The sequence below is a fragment of the Schistocerca serialis genome, chromosome 2 (genome assembly GCF_023864345.2).
Source record: "Schistocerca serialis cubense isolate TAMUIC-IGC-003099 chromosome 2, iqSchSeri2.2, whole genome shotgun sequence".
Classification (NCBI taxonomy): Eukaryota; Metazoa; Arthropoda; class Insecta; order Orthoptera; family Acrididae; genus Schistocerca; species Schistocerca serialis.
In genome coordinates this window covers 316,319,417-316,340,422 of record NC_064639.1, presented here as the reverse complement: position 1 = coordinate 316,340,422, position 21,006 = coordinate 316,319,417, and the positions used below count along the sequence as shown (strand labels likewise).

General features: G+C 42.0%; 1 protein-coding gene across 2 annotated transcripts in view; it reads left to right on the top strand.

Moving 5' to 3' along the window:
* LOC126457114 (cleavage stimulation factor subunit 2 tau variant) overlaps window positions 1-21,006 on the top strand; it is a 91,242-nt gene that overhangs the window by 68,875 nt on the left and 1,361 nt on the right. The window contains exons 6-8 of one of the 2 annotated variants that reach the window (XM_050093163.1): window positions 15,982-16,008; window positions 16,167-16,243; window positions 17,929-18,062. In XM_050093163.1, the coding sequence (XP_049949120.1) occupies window positions 15,982-16,008; window positions 16,167-16,243; window positions 17,929-18,062 (238 nt within the window). The remainder of the gene's footprint in view (window positions 1-15,981; window positions 16,009-16,166; window positions 16,244-17,928; window positions 18,063-21,006) is intronic. The other variant, XM_050093164.1, reaches the window with a different exon arrangement.

The following is a 21,006-nucleotide window of genomic DNA, read 5'->3' as shown; positions in this document are numbered from 1 at the left end:
AGTTTTCCATAAAACTTTGGCATAAAGCATTTGGGAAGTAGTAGTATACGCTTTATCTTGCACTGACTCTGTTTTATAAATTTTATAAAGTAATAATGTAGGCTGAAGCAATGAATTAAAATTTGTACCAGCATTGGGATTCAAATCCAGCTACTAAGCAGACACGCTAACTGCCGTACCAACTGACGCTACTGCTACCACAGCTGCAAGGATTACCCTGGTATGTCTCTCTCAATACAAATTCCAGTTCATGCCTCAGCCCATTGCTATATCCCTTCTAAACTCGCATCAGAATTGCAGAGGCTATTCAGTATTAGAATAACACCTTAACAGTGAGTGAAATGGGTTTAATGCTGCCTGTACCTCAGGCAAAGGTGATCCATTAATCCATACGGGAGATGCTGAGCCGCGATGGACACAATAAAAAGATTCACACAATCATAGCTTTCGGCCATTAAGGCCTTTGTCAGCAGCACACACACACACACACACACACACACACACACAAGCGCAATTTGCACACACATCTGCAGTCTCAGTGAGCTGAAACTACACTGCGAGCAGCAGCACCAGTGCATGATTGGAGTGGCAACTGGGTGGGGGTAAGGAGGGGGGTGGGGCGGGGAGGGGGAGGGATAGTATGGTGGGAGCGGCAGACAGTGAAGTGTTGCATTTTAGACAGAGGTTGGGAGAGAAGGTGCGGAGGGGGGAAGGGGGTAAGTAGTGGAAAGGAGAAAAATAAAAATAAAAGAAATTAAAAGACTGGGTGTGGCGGTGAAATGACGGCTGTGTAGTGCTGGAATGGGAACAGGGAGGGGGCTGGATGGGTGAGGACAGTGACTAACGAAGGTTGAGACCAGGAGGGTTATGGGAACATAGGATGAATTGCATGGAAAGTTCCCACCTGCGTAATTCAGAAAACCTGGTGTTGGTGGGAAGGACCCATATGGCACAGGCTATGAAGCAGTCATTGAGATAAGGGGTATCACGTTTGGCAGCGTGTTCAGCTACAGGGTGGTCCACTTGTTTTTTGGCCACAGTTTGTCGGTGGCCGTTCATGCAGACAGGCAGCTTTTTGGCTGTCATGCCTACATAGAATGCAGCACAGTGGTTGCAACTTAGCTTGTAGATAACATGACTGGTTTCACAGGTAGCCCTGCTTTGATGTGAGAGGTAATGTTAGTGACCAGACTGGAGTAGGTGGTGGTAGGAGGATGTATGGGGCAGGTCTTGCATCTAGGTCTATTACAGGGTTATGAGCCATGAGGTAAGGGACTGGGAGCAGGGGTTGTGTAAGTATGGATGAGTATATTGTGTAGGTTCGTTGGATGGCTGAATACTACGGTAGGAGGGGTGGGAAGGATAGTTGGTAGGAAATTTCTCATTTTTTTTTATTGTGCCTATCGCGGCTCAGCATCTCCCGTATTGTTACATGCCATCCTGGATTTTCCATTGTTTGATCCATTAATCATATACATCTGCTTAGTAAGCAGGAGACCCGGGTTCAAATCCTGGCACTGGTACAGATTTAATTTACCTGTTCAGTCTATTTCATTATCATAGATAAAAGTAAATAAGACTAGCATGTCTCAGGAACATCAACTGATTAATATATCACCTACACCTGAGGGGTCATGATTGGCCCCATTTTGCTCACTGCTAAGGTTCTATTCCAATATTGGAGAGCCTCTGCGGCGGCGGTGGTGGTGGTGGTGGTAGTAGTAGTAGTAGTAGTAGTAGTAGTAGTATGGTATTTGCTTTAGGGCAGGTATTGTAATGGTTTAAGCCTCTTCCACTTTTGTCTGTTGATATCCAGTCTTTTCATTTCTGAATATTTGTCTCCTTTGATATTGTCCAGCATCTGATATCTTCTTTTTACTCTTCCCCTTTTCCCCTCCACCATTCCTTCTCTTCATTCCTTCAATAAACAGTCCCTCCTCAAACGATGTCCAATCCAGTTTCGTTTTGTCTTTCTGGTGACTTTCAGCATGTTTCTTTCTTCTCCAACTCTTCTTAATACTTCTTCATTCCTTTCTCGGTCTTCCCATTTCACTTTTTCCTTTCTTCTACATATACACATCTCTAGTGCCTCCAGTCTTCTTTCATTTCCCTTCCACAATGTCCAGGTCTCAGCACCTACAGTGCAACGTTCCAGATGTAACATTTGGAAAGTCTTTTCCTCAGATCTTTGTTTAGTGGTCCGCAAAGTAATTTCTGTTTCCTCTTGAATCCTTTTTTTTTTTTTTTTTTTGCCATTGCAGTTCTTTTCCTAATTTCTGTTGAGCAATACATATCATCTATTATTACACTTCCCAAGTAATTGAAGTTATTCACTTGCTCTATTTCCTCTCCCCCTATTTTCATATGGCATTTTCTCCCCTTTCCTCCAGTTACCATGCTTTTCGTTTTCTTCTTGCTAGTCTTCATTCCATATTCATCTGATTTTGTGTTTAGATCATCTAACATTTGTTCTCTCTCTCTTGCACTCTCTGCCATCACAACCATGTCATCTGCAAATCTTATACACTCCACTTTCCAACCCCCCTATACAAATTCCTCTCCTTCCATCAAAATTTTCATTAGTAATTTCCTCCAGGTAGATATTGAACAGTGTTGGTGATAAACAACCACCTTGTCTTACACCTCTTCCCAGTTGAGTTTCTTCACTTATCACACCTATTCTTACTCTTGCTCTCTGGTTCAAATATAAATTTCTAATTAGCCGTCTATCCATCCAGTCAACTTCATGTTTCCTTAGGATTTCCATCAGTTTGTCCCATCTGACACAGTCAAAAGCCTTCTCAAGATTAATGAACACAACATACACCTTCCTTTTCTTTTCCATGTACCTCTCTCCTACCACTCTCAGTAACCCAATGGCATCTCTGTTTCTCACTCCTCGCCTGAAACCAAATTGTTCATCTCCTATTAGCTTTCTATATAGCCTTCTGTTGAGCGTCCTCAGCAAGACTTTGGCTGCATGCGATATTAGGCTCACTGTTCTATGTTCCTCACACTTTTTGCTGTTCCTTTTCTTTTCTATAGGTATTAAGATACTTTCTGTAATGTCCCTTGGCCATTTTCCTGTCATGTACGAGGTGTACAACTTTGCTTCTGCCATTTTTGCCCCAACATTTGAGGCTTTAATTAAACAAATTGGTTACACATGTATTATTCAAAGTATTTTCCATCACTGGCCACTACTATCTCCCATCTTTCAGGCAATGTACGAATCTCACGTCGATAAAATTGTTCATCTTTTGAAGCGATCCACGAATCGATCCAATTTGTGACTTCTTCATGAGATCAGAAATGCTGGTCAGCCAGGCCATCTAAATAGGTGATAGTCAGAGGGAGCAATGTCTGGAGAATGCGGCGGGTGGGGTAGGACTCCCCATTTTAACGTTACCAAATACGTTTTTACTTCTTTTGTAACGTGGGGTCAAGCATTGTGCTGTATTACGACCGTTTGTCTTTTAATGCTCTGCACAGACACATTAATTGTGTTGGATAACAAGCACCTGAGATTGTTTCAATTAGTTTTAACGCCTCATAGTACCTGACACCGAGCTGATCCCACCAAATGCAGAGCATGATTTTGGAACCGTGAATATTCGGTTTGGCCATCGATGTGGAAGCATGGCCAGGATATCCCCATGATTTTTTGCATTTAAGGTTATTGTAATGAAGCCATTTTTCATCCCCAGTCACAATGCATTGCAGAAATCCCTTACGTTTTTGCTTCTGAAGCAACTGTTTACAAACACACAAACGCTGTTCAACGTCTCTGGTATCAGCTCACAGGAGACCCAAGTTCATTCTTTCTGAATCATGCCCATAGCCTTGAGACATTTTGAAATGGCTTGCTGTGTCACTCCCACTAATTGTACCAATTCTTCTTGAGTTTGACGCGAGTCTTCGCTCAGCAATGTCTCCAATTCTGCATCTTCGAAAATATTCTCTCTTCCACCACTATGCCGCTCTATGACGTTAAAATCATTGTTCTTGAAGCATTGAAACCACTCACGACACTTTCTTTCATTAATAGCATCCTTATCATACGTACTTGAGAACATTTGATGAGACTCAGCCGCTGTTTTCTACATATTGAAACAAAACAGTAACACCTCCCGCAAATGACAAGAATTAGGCTTGTAAACTGACATTTTTAATCAAGAATAACTTTATGATGCAGACACAAATCGACTCATGTTTGAATGAGGTTATGTTGACCGAGGTCCAAGCTAACTGCCTGACGTCTGCGATCTGTTTCTTTTGACCGCTACTTACCGTTGTTGCCACCTATCGGCAAACGGCGGAAGCAAAGTTGTACACCTTGTATGTTTGATTACACAATTCAATCCACTCCCTTTTCCCTTCTTTCTCCAACGACTTCAACAGTTCCATAGGAATCTTATCAATTCCCATTGCCTTTCCATTTTTCATCTCCTTCATAGATGCTTTAATCTCACTAGTTAGTCTTGCATTTCCTTTATCAACATTTGCAACTATTTTTTCTTCTTCTTCTACCCCAATATCTTCTTCACTTGGTCGGCTGTCTGCATCATATAACCATGCTATATATTTTTCACATCTTCTCATTATTTCGTGGGGTTCACTCACCATTTTTCCGTTTCTTTACTTTGGCCCATTGTTGTTTCCCTTTTCCCTGAATGTCAAATCCACTGCTTCTTTGTACATCAAATTATATATTCCTTCTTTCTCTATCTTGTCACACTTTTCTGTGAGCCATTTCTCCTTTGCTTGTTCTGTCTCCCTTCTTAATTCATTATTAATGTCCTATAGTTGCGCTTCCCTTCTTCTGTGTTTACAGTTTTCCATTTCCTGCAGCCATCCATCTCGGTTATCATATCTGGTGTTACCGATTCTTTCTTTGCTTTTTTCCTCTCCTTGACTCCAAGCATATCCGTAGTTGCCTTTTTGATCCCATTTTTAAAACGATCCCATCTTCCTTCAGTGCATTCTGTTTCCTGTCCTTGCATCATGATTTCACAATATGCATTCTCTGATTTTTCATAGTTGCCTTGTCTGTCAATGTGCTCTCTCTTCTGTCCTTTCCAGGTTCTTTACAATTTAACTAGAACTTCAGCTACTACAAATATATGATCTGAATAAATATCTGCCCCTGGATAACTTTTGACACTCTTTAGGCAATTTCAGTATCTTTGTTGTATCATTATGTAATCAACTTGATATCTTTTGTTGTCAAATCGAGATATCCAAGTATACCGTCCTCTTTTGTGGTTACCAAATAGAATATTTCCAAATAGAATATTTCCAACTTCCGTGAAATTTTCATTGAAGTATTCCAACAATGTTTGCCCTCTCTCATTTCTTTCTCCCAGTCCAAATTTTCCCAGAGCTTTACCTTCTGATGCCTCACCAACTACTGGATTCCAATCACCCATTATGCATTTCTTTTCTCTCTCTCTGCTATGTTTTCTATCTTATCATAACAATCTTCTACATCTTCGTCTGAATGATTATTTGTTGGGATATTGACCTGGATGATAACTAAGTCTTTTTGTTCCCTTTAAATCTCATCATCAATATTCTTCAACTAACATATTCAACCTTGATAACCTTATCCTTCAGTCTTTTACCTATCAAAATTCCAACCTGTACATTCCATTTTTATCTTCACCTAAATAGTACAGTCGAAAGTCAGCACTTTCTAGTTCTCCAAAACCACCCCATCTCACCTCACACATTCCAGGTACATCCAATTTGTTTCTTGCCATTGGAAGGCAGTGGGAAACCACCACTGGAATTACTTCCCTAGATGTTCATGGGATGTACCTCTTTGTACAATATTCCGGAGATAAAGCTTCCCCTCAATCGGATCTCTGGGAGGGGAATACAACAAGGACACAGAGATTAGTGCAAATGGAAAAGGAAGGGAGGAAAAGAAGAAGGAAGACTTATTGAGGATTGGAACTTGGATTGTTAGAAAAACTGTGGTGGGCTGAACCTTGAATTGGAATTTGTGTCGAGGAGGGAGATATACTACAGTAATCCATACAGTTCTGGTAGCCACAATGCCACTGTGGTGCAGCTGTTAGCAAATCTGCCTAGTAAGCAGGAGACCCGGATTCGAATCCTTGAGCTGGTACAAGTTTTAGTTCATTGCTTCAGCGTGCATCATTATTGTAGATAAAAGTGAGACTTGGTGCTTCTCAGGATCATCAACTATACGTGATTTATAGAGTTATTTCCCTACTTTCTAAAGCACTATTACTGTGGAACTGATGGGCAGTTAGAAAATTTTACTGCTAATAGGGGTACAAAAGTGAGCGGAAAGTAAAAAAGGTTGATTATCCATGGTCTAAGCACTTAAATTACTCCAAGCTGCCTTCAACTGTTGAAATTAAGTTCATTCATACACTGTTGCACAATTTCAGCCTTAAGCCATTTTCAAATACCCTTAAGATAACATTCCTACACTCAGGACTTGTTTTAGTTATCCACTCAACATGTGTTGTATCTGTATATGTGATTTGAACTTATTGTCACACTACTACAGGAATAGTTATAGTTGGAATATTTTAATTACACATATGAGGTTTGCATCCAAAAGCAATAGGCTAGCAGGAGTGCTTCATATACAACAGACACATGGGCCAGTTTGCAAAATTTGTCATGAAATTTTGATGGCCATGAATGTACACTGGTGTCGAAAGCAGCAAACTGCTATTTGCCCATCCTGTGTTTAATTCATGATATAATCATACAAACTGTCAACAGATGTTGTTACGATTGTGTTCTGCATGGAAGATGGCTTTCCGATCAATGGACAACCACACCAGCAATGAACTCAGGACATCTGTCGAGTGGGGTAGTGTTGCAGGATAGTCCCACATCCACAGTTACTGTGTACACTGTGCAGAATGACACAGAGAAGACACCTACAGACTCTCTGCTGTGGAAGGCCACAGGAAGAATGGAAGCAGGGGAATAGCAAATTAATATTGCCCGATGGCTTAACATGAATCATTCTATTGTTTCTCAGATGAGGTGACAGTTTATAAAGAGAGAAACTGTATCCCGGCGACCAGGACAGGGCCAAGCAAGTGTGACATTTCACCCTGTGGGTCTGGTGGTTAGAATATACCCCAGGTATGCCTACTTGTCATAAGAGGCGACTAAAAGGAGTCTTAACAATTTCGGCCTTCTGTGATGGCTCCTGTAGGCTTTGACCTCCATTCTTCCAAATTTTGCCGAAGCGTGAGCCAATTGGGGAAGGGCGCGTTACATGATCTTTCATGTCCATCATGCACTGAGACCTTCAGCATTCTTTGGAACGCCATGGCTTTGCAGTTCCGCTCATTCTCCATCTGGGGGGCGAGAACACCTTCCTGGGTGTGTTTTCCTCCATCCACTGTGCACTGTCATTTCTGCGCCGATGATGATCATGGACTTCTTTGCACTTCGTATCCAGCACGGTAGCCAGTCCATTGTGGTGGGCCTGCTATGTACCCTATGGCTGTCGCTCCCCCTGACTACACAGGGATCGCTCTGATGATGCCTGCACCATTAACCCCTCACATATGCTAAGGAGTAGATGCCCATCTCCCTGGGGCATAAGGACTCCCAGCAATGGCCATCCTGCCAGGTGGCCCTTGCTTAGGCTGGCAGCGCCCATGGAAAGGACCCCTGGTCGGAGTGGGTGGCATCAGGGCGGATGACATGCCATGAAGCATATTACGTTATCTCTTGCTGGTGGTCCAATGCCACTATGAAGCATATTACGTTATCTTTTGCTGGTGGTCCAATGCCAGCAGTCTCTAAATGGTCAAAGTCTAACTTTAATGTGAAGAAGTATGACCCCAAATCGTTCCCTTGCCTGAACACACCATGGGAGGAATGCCAGGCTAAGGATGGCAGTGGACCTTATTCACCCCAGTACGTCGTATGTGCAAGAGCTAATGGGCAATATTTCATGTCAATGAAGCCTCAGTTCTTTGTGGAACATTTAGAGGATATATTTGGGGAGGGGGAAGTCTGGGTCAGTCTTGATAAAAACAGCATCCTCTGCCCAGTCACAGGCATTGCTCTCCAGTGAAAAGCTGGGGGATGTTTCTGTTTCCATCACACTCCATAAGAGCTTAAATATGGTCCAGGGTATTATATTCTTCAGGGACCTTCTTTTGCAGTCTGATGACGAGCTGCACGACAACTTAGAGTGACAAGATGTTCATTTCGTCTGCCGCATCCATCGGTATCCGAGAGATAATCAGGTTGCCACGTGTGCCTTCATCTTGGCCTTCAAAGGTGGCACATTACCCAAGAAGGTCAGGGTGATGGTATACCACAGTGATGTAAAACCATGAGGCACTTTAAGTGTGGGAAGTTCGAGTGTATGTTTTCCCGCTGTACTTCCAGAGTCACCTGTCGAGATTGTGGATGTCCTTCATATTCTAATACTCCATGTGCCCCGCCAGTATCAACTACGGAGAGCACCATTCCCCTTGCTCAACAGACTGCAGGATTCTACAGAAAGAAAGGAAAATTATGGAATTCAAGACCCTGGAACGATTGACGTACACTGAGGCTATAAGGAAATTTGAACAGCTATATCCTGTATGTATGACATCCACTTACGCTGCTGCAATGACAACAGTTCTAGCCCCTTCAGTTCCTCCGTTTACAGTTGGTTCTCAGAGCTGTAAGACTCTACCTCCCCTTGATTGTGGGGGCACCACTTCTATCCCTGTTGCTCCTGCACCTCCTATTTCGGGGTCATCACTCCCCACTTCTCAGCCAGAGAAGCGCAAGTCTTCTTAGACTCCTCTCGCTGGGAACAGGTCCCTTGGGTCACTCCCTTGCCAGGTTCCTACCAGGGGCAAAGCAGACACCTGCCAATGGCTTAAGCACCCACAGGTAGCTGGTCTTAGGGCTTCACGGTCCTCCTCTGTCCCTGAGACTGAATTAATGAAGCCCTTCCATCCAGAAAAACCTAAGGATCAGCAAGAGAAACCTAAAAGGAAAAAGACCCCTCAAGATCCGAGACATTGTGGTGGCACCCACACCACTGCTACCTACAAGCTGTGTATCTGAAGATGAAGTGGAGGTTCTGGCATCCCCTGAGGATCTAGATCGCACAGGTACTCAATCGGTGGCAGCGGGTGACTCTGAGGTGTAAACTGCCTCCTTGAGCGATTCATGCCTTCCCAGCCTCACTATAATGTCATCCACCAGTGGAATTGCTGCGGCTTTTTCCACCACCTGGCTGAGCTACAGCAAATGTTAAGCTTTACACCTGCTTTATGCATTGCTCTCCTGGTAACCTGGTTCCCGGCAATGCGGACCCTTGCCCTCCATGGCTATAGGGGATATTACAAGAACCATACTGAATATAATAGTGTCAGGTGGAGTTTGCGTCTATGTCCTTAACTCGGTATGTAGTGAACCTATGCCTCTTCAAACTCCTCTTGAAGCTGTGGCTGTCAGGATAAGGACAACACAGGAAACCACTGCCTGCAACATGTATCTTCCTCCAGATAATGCAGTATCCCTGAACATATTGGCTGCACTGATTCATCAACTCCCTAAACCTTTCCTACTTTGGGAAATTTTGACACCCATAACCCCTTGTGGGGTCGCACCATGCATACTGGCCGAGGTAGAGATATCGAAAATTTACTGTCTCAACTGGACCTCTGCCTCCTAAATACTGGGGCCCCCACACATTTCAGTGTGGCTCATGGTACATACTCGGCCATTGATTTACCCCTCTGCAGCCCTGGACTTCTCCCATATGTCCACTGGAGAGCCCATGATGACTTGTGTGGTAGTGACCACTTTCCCATCTTCCTGTCACTCCCCCAGCATCATTCCCCCTGACGCCTACCCAGGTGGGCTTTAAACAAGGCAGGCTGAAAAGCTTTCACCTCTGCTGTCACTGTTGAATCTCCCCCACATGGTACCATCGATGTCGTGGTTGAGCGGGTCACTAGAACGATCGTTTCTGTGGCGGAAAACACGATCCCTTGTTCCTTAGGGTGGCCCCAGCGAAAGTCAGTACCTTGTGGTGGTCACCAAACATTGCTGATGCAATTAAGGTGCATTGGCAAGCTGTACAGCGACATAAGCGGCACCCTTCCCTGGAGCACCTGATAGCTTTCAGACGGCTCCATGCCTGCATTCGCCAGCTTATAAAAAGATCAAAACACGAGTGTTGGGAGAGGTATGTCTTCTCTGCTTTGGAGAATTACACTGCAGCCTTTTGCATCCTCAAACAGCAGATGGAAAGAAAACTACTCTCATTCACTGAACATCACAGTGAACCCTATAATGCTCCATTTACTGTGTGGGACCTCATCAGCGCCCTTTCACATTGCCCCAGCACAACTCCCAGGCCAGATCGGATCCTCAGTCAGATGATTAAACATCTCTCGTCGGACTACTAGCAACATCTCTTCATCGTCTCCAACCGTATCTGCTGTGATGGTGTATTCCCATCACAATGGCGGGAGAGCACAATCATTCCAGTGCTCAAACCCAGTAAAACCCTCTTGATGTGGAGAGCTACCAACCCTTCAGCCTCACCAATGTTCTTTGTAATCTGTTAGAACGTATATTGAGTTTGCAGTTGTGTTGGCTCCTGGAGTCACAGAGCCTAATGGCTCCATGCCACGGCGGTTTCCACCAGGGTCGCTCTATCACTGATAATCTCGTGTCTCCATTTGGATGGCAGATGCCAGAACTAGGTTGCCGTCTTTTTTGATTTAAGGAAACACAATCTGGCAACATCATATCCTTACCACGTTATATGAGTGAGGTCTCTGAGGCCCGCTCTGCTCCCAGTTTTTATCCAAAACTTCCTGTCACTCTGTACTTTCCATGTCCAAGTTGGTGCCTCCCATAGTTCCCCCCATATCCAGGAGAATGGAGTCCTGCAGGGCTCTGTATTGAGTGTGTGTCTATTTTTACTGGCCATTAATGGCCTAGCAGCAGCTGTAGGGCTGTCCATCTCACCTTCCCTGTGTGCAGATGACTTTTTCAGTTCCTACTCCTCCTCCCGTTGCTGAGTGGCACCTACAGGAAGCCATCCCAAGGCACAGTCATGGGCTCTAGCCCACGGCTTCCAGTTTTCAGCCGCAAAGTCGTGCGTCATGTACTTCTGTTGGTGTCTTACCATTCATCTGGAACCAGAACTTTAGTTTGATGGTGATACACTCACTGTAGTGGAGACATAGCAGTTCTTAGGACTAGTTTTCACCGCCCGCTTAACTTGGCTTCCTCATCTTAGTCAGCTTAAGCAGAAATGCTGGTGGCACCTCAATGCCCTCCAGTGCCAGAGCAACACCACCTGGGGTGCAGATCGCTCTACACTGCTGCAGCTCTTCGGAGCCCTTGTTCAACCCACCTTGACTATCGGAGTCTGGTTTATGGTTTGGCGGGCGGCACCCTCAGCATTTCGGTTACTAGACCCAATGCAGCACTGCGGAGTTAGACTAGTAACATGAGCTTTTAGATTGAGTCTAGTGACCCGCATACTGGTGGAGACTAGAATCCCTCCATTGCAAATCAGGTGTGTACAACTGTTCGCCAGTTACGTTTACACATTCGTAGTTCTCCTGAGCATCCAAATTACCATCTTGTTTCCCCAACCACAGCGGTTCCTCCCCCTCATTGGCAGCCCTGGTCAGGGCTTACAATTGTGGTTCGCGTCCAGTCCCTTCTGTCTGAACTGGAGTCCTTCCCTTTACCGCCCCTACTCTAAGTCCATTCGCATACACCTCCATGGTGTAAACCTAGGCCGCAGCTTCATCTGGACCTTTCTCATGGCACTAAGGAGTCAGTTAATCCTGCGGCTCTCTGCTGTCCCTTCCTCTCGATTCTTGACTTGTCCCGGGGCTCTGAAGTAGTTTACACGAACGGTTTGATGGCTGATGGTCACCTTGGCTTTGCCTATGTTCACAGAGGACATATTGAACAGCACTCCTTGCCAGATGGCTGCAGTGTTTTCGTTGCAGAGCCGGTGGCCACATCTCGTGCACTTGAGCACATCCGTTCATGCTCTGGCAACTCGTTTCTTTTCCATACTGACTCCTTGAGCAGCCTACAAGCTATTGACCAGTGCTACCATTGCCATCATTTGGCAGTGACCATCCAGGAGTCCATCTATGCCCAGGAATGGTCTAGTCATTCAGTGGTGTTTGTCTGGGTCCCAGGACACGTCGGAATCCTAGGCAACGAACTTGCTGACAGGTTGGCCAAACAGGCTTCGCGGAAACTGCTTCAGGAAATGGGCATCTCTGAAACTGACCTGCATTTAGTATTATGCCACAAGGTTTTTAGGCTTTGGGAGATGGAATTGGGGTAACCTTGGTTTGCACAACAAACTGAGTGCCATAAAGGAGACTACGAATGTGTGGAAGTTCTCTATGCAGGCCTATCGCAGGGACTCTATGGGTCTCTGCCAGCTCTGCATTGGCTACGCTTGGGCGGCCCATGACTATCTCCTGCACCGTGAAGACCCAACCGAGTGTCAGTGCAGCGCCCGGTTGACAGCGGCCCATACTCTGTTGCGCTGTCTTACTTTGTCTGCCCTGCGACAATATCTTCGGGTTACCGAACTCGTTACCATTAATTTTAGCAGACAACGCCTCATCAGCTGATGTAGTTTTATGTTGTATGCATAAGAGGGGGGAGGGGTTGTCTTTCTATCTAAGTTTTAGCGTTTGTTGTTTATCCCTCTGTGTCCTCTACCCTAGTGCTTTTAGGCTGGAGGTTTTAATGTGTTGCAGAGTGGCTGGCTTCTCCTTTTTATTCTCGTGGTCAGTCAGCCACTGTCATCTGCTCTCCTGTTTTAATCTCTTCCACCTGTTTCTTGCATCTCTTTCTGGTTTTTGTGTCCTATTTTGTTTATTGTAGTGGTTATTGTCCTTCTGTCATTATTGTGGTTTTTTTCCCTTTCTCCCAGTTTTGTGCTGTGAGTGTCGTCTGTTTTATTCTTTCTCTTGTGGAATTATTAGAATAGGAACAATGGACTGATGACTTATTAGTTTGGTCCCTTCCCCCCTATTCAAACCAGCCAACCAACATGTGTATGAGAAAGAGTAGACCATTGTTTGGCAGTAAGGGCATGACGGCACCGCCTTAGTGCTGCACTGTAACTGGCATCTGAATTTGCAGTATCCCCTGGATGTGTTGCATTGAGGCAAACAGTGTACAGAAGGCTTCAGCAGAATGGCCTTTATTGTTGGGGACTTGCTGTCTGTTTACCTCAGGCATGTCTTCACAGATGGGAACATCTAATGTGGAACCGTCAACATGCCATGTGGATGGTCAAACGGTGTGCCAATGTTCTTTTCATAGATGAGTCCCAGTTTAGATTGTAGAGTGATTTTAACTGCTGTCAGGTACAGTGAGGAGATCTTATGATCTCACGCACGATTGTTAGGAGTTGCTGTGGGCCCAGACTTCGTATTGATGGACGGTAATGCTTGATCTCACAGAGCACAGGTAGTAGATGTTGTTTTGGAAACAGAAGATATTGCACGCATGGTGTGGCCTGCTCACTCTCCCAATTTGAATCCCATAGAGCATGTTCGGAATGCACTAGGGAGACAGAGTGCATCACGACAGCATCCACCAACCACTCTCCAAGACTTTGAGCATTTCTGCAGGAAGAATGGGCTTTATTGCCTCAACATAAGACTGATGATGACATCTTTCACAGCATGTCCCGTCATTGTAAGGCCTGTATTGGTGCGAGAGGTCACACCTCATCCTGAGCACATTAATCAGTTGTCAGAATGTGTGTGCAAATCCGTTTTTGAAGTTGAAAAAAACCAAGAACATTTTTGTCTACCATTATGCATATTGTAATTGATTACATTATGTATTCTTTATATTGTTCCTACTTTACTATCGCCTGTTTATACCGTTTGGTGACAAAATACATGCAGTCTTTGCAAAATTTCCATTTGCTGTTTTAATTTTGGACAACGGTGTATATGCTAATTTATTGCATACAGTGTAATATATGTTCCGTTTTATCGCTGCTTTTAACTGTGAAGTGTGTATTGATGAGGTAACTTTGTTTTTGTAAAAAAATTAACACCGTTCTTGAAAATGGTTTAAGGCTGAAATTGTATGTTAGCATATAAATAAACTAAAATTCAGTAGTTGAAGCTGGCGTGAAGTCGGTTAAGAAATTCATGGCAACTGTGGACTCTGCTTCAGAGAAATATGTTTCAACCTGAAAGAATTAAAGGAAGATTGGTAAAGTGTGTTGCCCTGAGAGAAATTGCAGAGTAGAAAGCAGACGTAATCATCATTCAGATGACCACTTCCCTTTCCAGTTACATGTTCCAGACAGAAGAGACACTAAAAGAAAGTCAGCAAAATGGGCTCTCAACAGAGCAAACTTGATTTGTATATTCAGTAGCTATACATGAGCACAAGGAAGATGCCATGGACTTGGTGTAGTTTATTACAAGTGTGATCCACCAGGCTGCTGAGATGTCTATACCTCAGAGTACCATAGGAAGCAACCTATTTCCTGTTCAAATGATGAAAGTTGTCCTGCAGCTGGCAGGTGACACTGTGAAGGTGAAACATAGCAGTCTTTACAGTTGCCAAGGCAAAAGCACAGGGAGCAATTGAAGACCATAAAAAGTCTGTACCAAGAGTTTTTCAGTTCCATGAATCATACCACACCAGCCACAAGAGCATTTGAGTTGAGTATAAGGTCTCCGATAAAGACGAATAAATACCTACTTCTGCCATAACATAGCTGCAGAAGGGACGCATTCGGACTTAAGTTCGTAGTGCCTCTCTGAACGCATTCCAGCTTTATTGCTTCTCTGGCATCTCTTCCCTCTGTATCTCATTGATGCACCCACTTCTCAGCTGGCCTTGATAAGCGTCTTTATTTTCAGGCTGGCTGAGCAACCCATTTGGCCAGCACATTACACAATCCTTCCATGAAGAACAGTTGTTCTTTCCGGATAGGAGACACGCACCTCAGCAATTTTATTCAAGAGAATGGTGTCCCTCCAGGGAGTATTTTAAGTGTCACCCCTTTCACCAAGCCTGTAAACAGTATAACTGACACAGTAATAATTCCAGTGAGGACTTTTGTAGGTGACTTTATGTATCCTGTCTTGCATCCATTACTTGTCAATTGCTGGAGGGATGGCTATGAAAGATAGGTTCAGTTTTTAGCAGATAATACAATGTGTGTTCATTGTGAATGACTTCGGTCAGCATTTCAGCAAAACATAACTGCATTTTAAATACATTGTTTACCATTTTAATTAGTCAGTTTGATTCCTGGTGGTTGTATTTGATCAAAGACTCACATAGGTATCACACTAGTGGAACCGTGAAGGGAGGGCACTCAGAGCATTAGAAATCTTAAAAGTGTCTCAGTGGATAGACAAGTCCTTCCTGCAGCAGTTTTGTAAAACCTTTGTCTGATACTTTCTGAACAGCAGGTGAAGCATTAATGGCTCTGCCAAAACTTCATATGTAACACTGTTGTACACAGTATACCATGAAGGCATCAGACTGACAACAGGCACTTACAGAAAAAGATCGATGTCTAGTCTGTGCGGAGGAGCTAGTGAGCCACTAATTGACTGTACATCTCTGAAGGAGGATTCATCTAGAAACTAGCAACATTTGTTTGCCTGTTGGCAAGTTGTTGCCACTTTATTCCTTAAACGTATTACTTTATATGTATTGATATTGTGCAAGAATAAGTTTGTCAGTGGGCATTGCTCTGCTTACCACTGCAGACAAAATTATTTGATGTTTAAGCAACACTTCTAAAAGTATAGTAAACATGGATGTATATGTGTGAGAGCAGTTTTCATGCAAAACGTAGTATAATACTAAATATTGATAAAAGACGTCAGTTTATTAATAAGTTAATGTGATGTAACTAGTGAAATAGTCTTTATTTTGTGTCGAGATGCATTATGATTGTTCTGTTATCTGTTACAGCACTCAAAATGTGGATGCAGTCGAGAGGTTGGTTTCGCATTTAAAGTTCATTTTGGCATGGTCCAACAAAACTCTGTAGAACAAACAGTTTCAAGTATTTTTGTAGGAGTGAGATTTTTGAGACTGTAAGAAATGTGCATGTATCTATTGATGTTTTGTTTCTAAAACTGTTGAAATATCCACAGCTTCACCCGTGACCCAAGAGTTACTGTTGCTGACAGATTTCCACGAGATCCAAGGGAACGTGTGGATCCTCGGACAGGTAATTTTTGTATCAATATTGTGTATAGCAATGGTTCCCAACCTGGGGATAATTATCCCCTGATGGGTAAAATGAAATTTTCTGTGGCTTAAAAACTAAACAAGTCAAACTAAATTATTTTAAAAACATCAGTACCATTTACCACAATTTTATAAGACTCTAATATTGATTATATAAGTTGTCAATAATTACTTTTTCTCAAGTAGTAGCATCAATGCGACACAGGTTGCAAGTTCCTCCCACAGTCCACCCGCTACACACGTGTTGTTGTTTTTCCTGTACATCGCCGATGATAAAAGTAAGACATCTGCATAACAAATGCTAAATATCTCAAGAAAATGTCTTTTCCACGTTATAGGTACGATCTGCAGTAGCCCAGAAATTGCTTCATTACTAGGTTCAAAAGAGATAAATGATTTAATTGACAGAATGACACAGCAGTAACTACATAAGGGCTACTGTAGTGCTGTACAAATTATTATCATTATTATTACTGCTGCTGCTGCATTTTAAATGGGGTTGCAGGGTGCAGGTCAAGCAAGTGCAAACAGAGAGGAGTAATGCAGGGGACATATTTTGTAGCAAGTGTCTACCCTCACTGTGGATAATTAGTTTTCAAACGTGAGAAGGAGTTGTGTGTGGAGGAGGGGGTGCTAGCAGTGTCTAGTTGCACTTCGGGGTAATGGTCTAAGAAAGGTTAGGAACCACTGGTGTATAGCATGTTGTAGTTAATCAGTTCAACTAGGTCCCAAAACATGTAAGCAGTGACACAGTTCAGAAGGAAGTAGATTGTGGTATACTATTGTTTCAAAGAATACATGAATGTCTTCTGGATATTTGGATTGTGAAAGAAAGTGGGGATAGTTCACCTTTTAGCAGTATAATGCATCTGCCGACAAAAGTGCATTTGCAGTGGGGAAAACTGAAAAGTGAGAGATTAGCAATATAAATTTTAGGAACATCCACTGTATTCAGCAGAGTAAAAATTCTCTGCCTTGCATCTGTTCTAATACTTCAAGACATTTGTAGCTCAGAAATGTATGAACTCCAATATAGAGGTTACATAGAATGGTGCTTTGAAGACCTTCTCAAATCGTGCTTCTACGCGCTGGGTATATGTTGAACAAAATGCATTAACTTAAAAGGGGACTTCATTGAAAAATTGTGTGGTTACATAAAATACAGACTGAAAGACTGTGCTTTTACCCTCAAAGTTGCAACAACAGAGATTTTTGTCAACAGATTTAGATCTAACCACAAGCTTCATGTAATGTCATAACAGCTTCCTTGCCATGTGTCAGTGTGTACAACGAAAGCAGCATACTTGCTCTCCCCACTAGAGAAAGTATAGATGTTCTGCAGCTGGTGAAGACCACTTCTCTTACAATGTAATGTGAAAATAGGTTAGAACTTGCATAGCAGACCTATTATGTGGACTAAATTCAACTTGCAGCAATGTTAGAAAAGCATATGCAACCCCTATTACTCTGCGTAACAACAGTCCAGTGCACAGTATAAATCTGTTTTGTTAATTTTCTATTAACTTTTTTGCAATAACTTTATTCAAAACTAAAATTTCTCCTTATACTGTAAGTCATGTTTGATTTGCCATAAAGTCACATTTAGTTGACAGTAGAAAAATCCATATAATTGGGTTAAATGTACCATAGAAAACATTTTTGCAGGTACAGCTCCGTTACCCGTTGCTGCTCCAAGGCCACCAGCACCGGTAGCTCCAGTGACAGCCCCAAGACCCGCTCCTGCTGCATCGACAGCATCTCCCAGCAGTGCACCAGGAGCAGCTTCAGATCAGGAAAAGGTAGGATTGATTATCACAGAATCAAACTGTACTCTGCAAATAATTATTTAGGTAGTAGTCTATCTCTAGTGTTGTTCAGTATGAATGATTTGCAAGCAGCAAAAGAAATCAAAGATAAATTTGGAAAGGGAGCTATTAGGGAGAAGAAATAAAAACTTTGTTTGCCAGTGACATTATAATTCTGTGAGACGACAAATAACTTGAAAAAGCAGTTGAATGGAATGGATAATGTATAGTAAATGGGTTATAAGTTTAACATCAACAAAAATAAAAAAGTGGTAATGGTACATAGCCAAGTTAAATCAGATCATGCCAAGGAAATTAGTTTAGGAAATGAAAAACTGAAAGTAGTGGATGAGATTTGCTATTTGAGCAACAAAATAAATGATGATAGGCAAAGTAGAGAATGTATAAAGTACAGTTTGGCAATAGCATGAAAAGCATTCCGGAAAAAGGTAAATGTTTTTACATTGAATATAAATTTGTTAGGAAGTCCTTTCTGAAGGGATTTGTCTGGAGTGCAGCCTTGTACACAAGTGACAGAAGGATGATAGACATTTCAGACAAAAAGAGACTAGAGTCTTTTGAAATGTGATGCTGAAGAGTAGATGGGTAGTCATGGAGCTAATGAAGAGGTACTGAATCAAATTGGGAAGAAAAGAAATTTATGCCAAAAATTGATTAGAAGACGGGGTTGCTTGATAGGACACATCCTGGGGCATTAAGGAACTGGAAGGTAAAATTTTAGGGGGAGATTGACTTGACTGTAGTAAGCAGGAAGCAGGCTCAACTGGATTATGGTTGTGTAGTTATGCAGAGATAAAGATGACAGGATGACTAATATGGAGAGTTGCATTAAACTAGCCTTTGGACTTCAGACAACAACAGGGGAAAAAAGTTAATAGTGCAGTAAATTTTGGTTCTTCGCATTTTTTTTTTATTTTTTTAAAGTTAATCTGTTCATATGCTTGTTACTCACTGAAACAGTGCACAACATGCAGGACAAAACATGAGAATTTGCTTACACAGTCTGAGGGTCAGCTTTTAATTTTTACAAATAATTATTATAAGATGCTGTTGAGATGGGCATTACTGGCTTTTTTTTTAAAAAAAAAAGTGTTACTGCTGGTGGTATCTTAATTCAGTAATGTCATATAATCATTTCATTTCATTTTATGTCAACCTAATGATCATTTAAGATTGAAACTAACAAAAAAGGATACTTATTATTAATATAACTGCTTTTGGCAAATTTAAGATATCTCTTTTTGTATTGTTTAGATGCTGTGGAACAATGCCTACAGAAAGTATTTTGAACTAAAAAAAAGGTAGTGTAAATTGCATTAAGGAAACGCTAAAAAAGATTTGACAAAGGAAATACAATATTTGTCTATGTTCATTTGAGCCAGAGACTAGTAGTAATTGACTATTTGGATGTTCCAGGACAAAAAGAAACAAAGAAAGGGGTTTTGTTTATGGATGGAGATATTGTGACCATTGTTTTAAAGGATCAAGAAAAGGTTAATGATGAATGGGGTACAATAATTTGCTTGCCACAAATCATTGATGAAATTGGGACAACTGGAAACATCACATTCTTCATCCTGATAATGCAGCACTCCAACAGAATAACATTGAATTGATCTGTCATTGTCCTATTCATCTGATTTATTCCGTAATGACTCCTTTGACTCCTTTATGTCAAAACAAAAAAAAAATGTGTGGATAGCAATTTTAATCACCTCAGGGAAATGTTGGAATTCTTTCTCACCTATGTATTTGGGGGTATGAACTTCAGATTGCAAAAAATATTTCTTGAAACAGTTTGAATCCATGCAAAAGTGGACAAATATTAATTGCAAGTAGTTTGATAAACAATAAAACAATTTATTGCGAAAAAATTTGGAAAAACTTAGAGGGGGCTCTTGTAGCTGTGTTCAGAATGAAAGATGTTGAAGTAAGTTTTAACAGAAATAGAAATCCATTACTATAAATATTTCAGACAGCAAGCCACCCCAAAAGACTGAAAGATAGTGAGAATTTGTAAGTACAGTATACTGCCATGAATGACTGAATTGAATTTGTTGCTTTTAGTTAAGACTCTTTTTTACACACTTATTTCTGAAATAGTGTTGAAAAAAGTTGTTTATTAAGCTAACAGGTGTGCCCCTCTCATCCTGGGAGTTGAGAAAATTGCTCTTCCTTTTTGGGCCATCCACAACATGTATCTCTTTTCTGTCCATGAAAGGAGTTATTAGTTCCGAAAACTAGGATAATCACTTTGTAATGTTTTGTGTGTCGGGCAGTTCTAAGAACTTTGCCTACTGAAGGTACGTAATGGCCAACGAGTTTGTCTCATGACGTTACAGTTTCCACGAGTGAATTTTCATTTTGATACAAATTTTCTGTCAGATGAAGGAACTGCTGGCTCTGAAAGCTTGAACGTTTCCATAACTTCTGTGTATGTTGACTCCTGCTGCCACTTGATAGTAGATTTTTTTATCTATCAATTACATTATATTTTCAAAAACTTATTATTTTCATTGATTTATTAGCTCTTCTGGCCATCATTCATTATTACATAATCCCTTGTCAGTCTTTGTCATCATCTGTCGTGTTCAAACTGTCATCTGTTTCCAACCTTTCATGCTATTTCACTCATTCGTTTATCGGTACATCTATTATTAACTAAAATGTTGCCCCTATATCTTTCCTAGTACTGTTTTCCATGTGCTTAGATGCATCCATTGTTATTTACAAATTTGCACATAACTCTTTGTTTGTGGTTCAGTGTACACTACAATACCACCCCCCTCCCCCTCCAATTGTCTCTTACCAGTTTATTTGCAGATTAGACACGACTTTTCTTTACTTTCATCCTTGCCACTTGCTTTGCTTCTAGGTGGTTCTTTCATGTTGTTGTGTGTGTGTTTGTCACCAAACC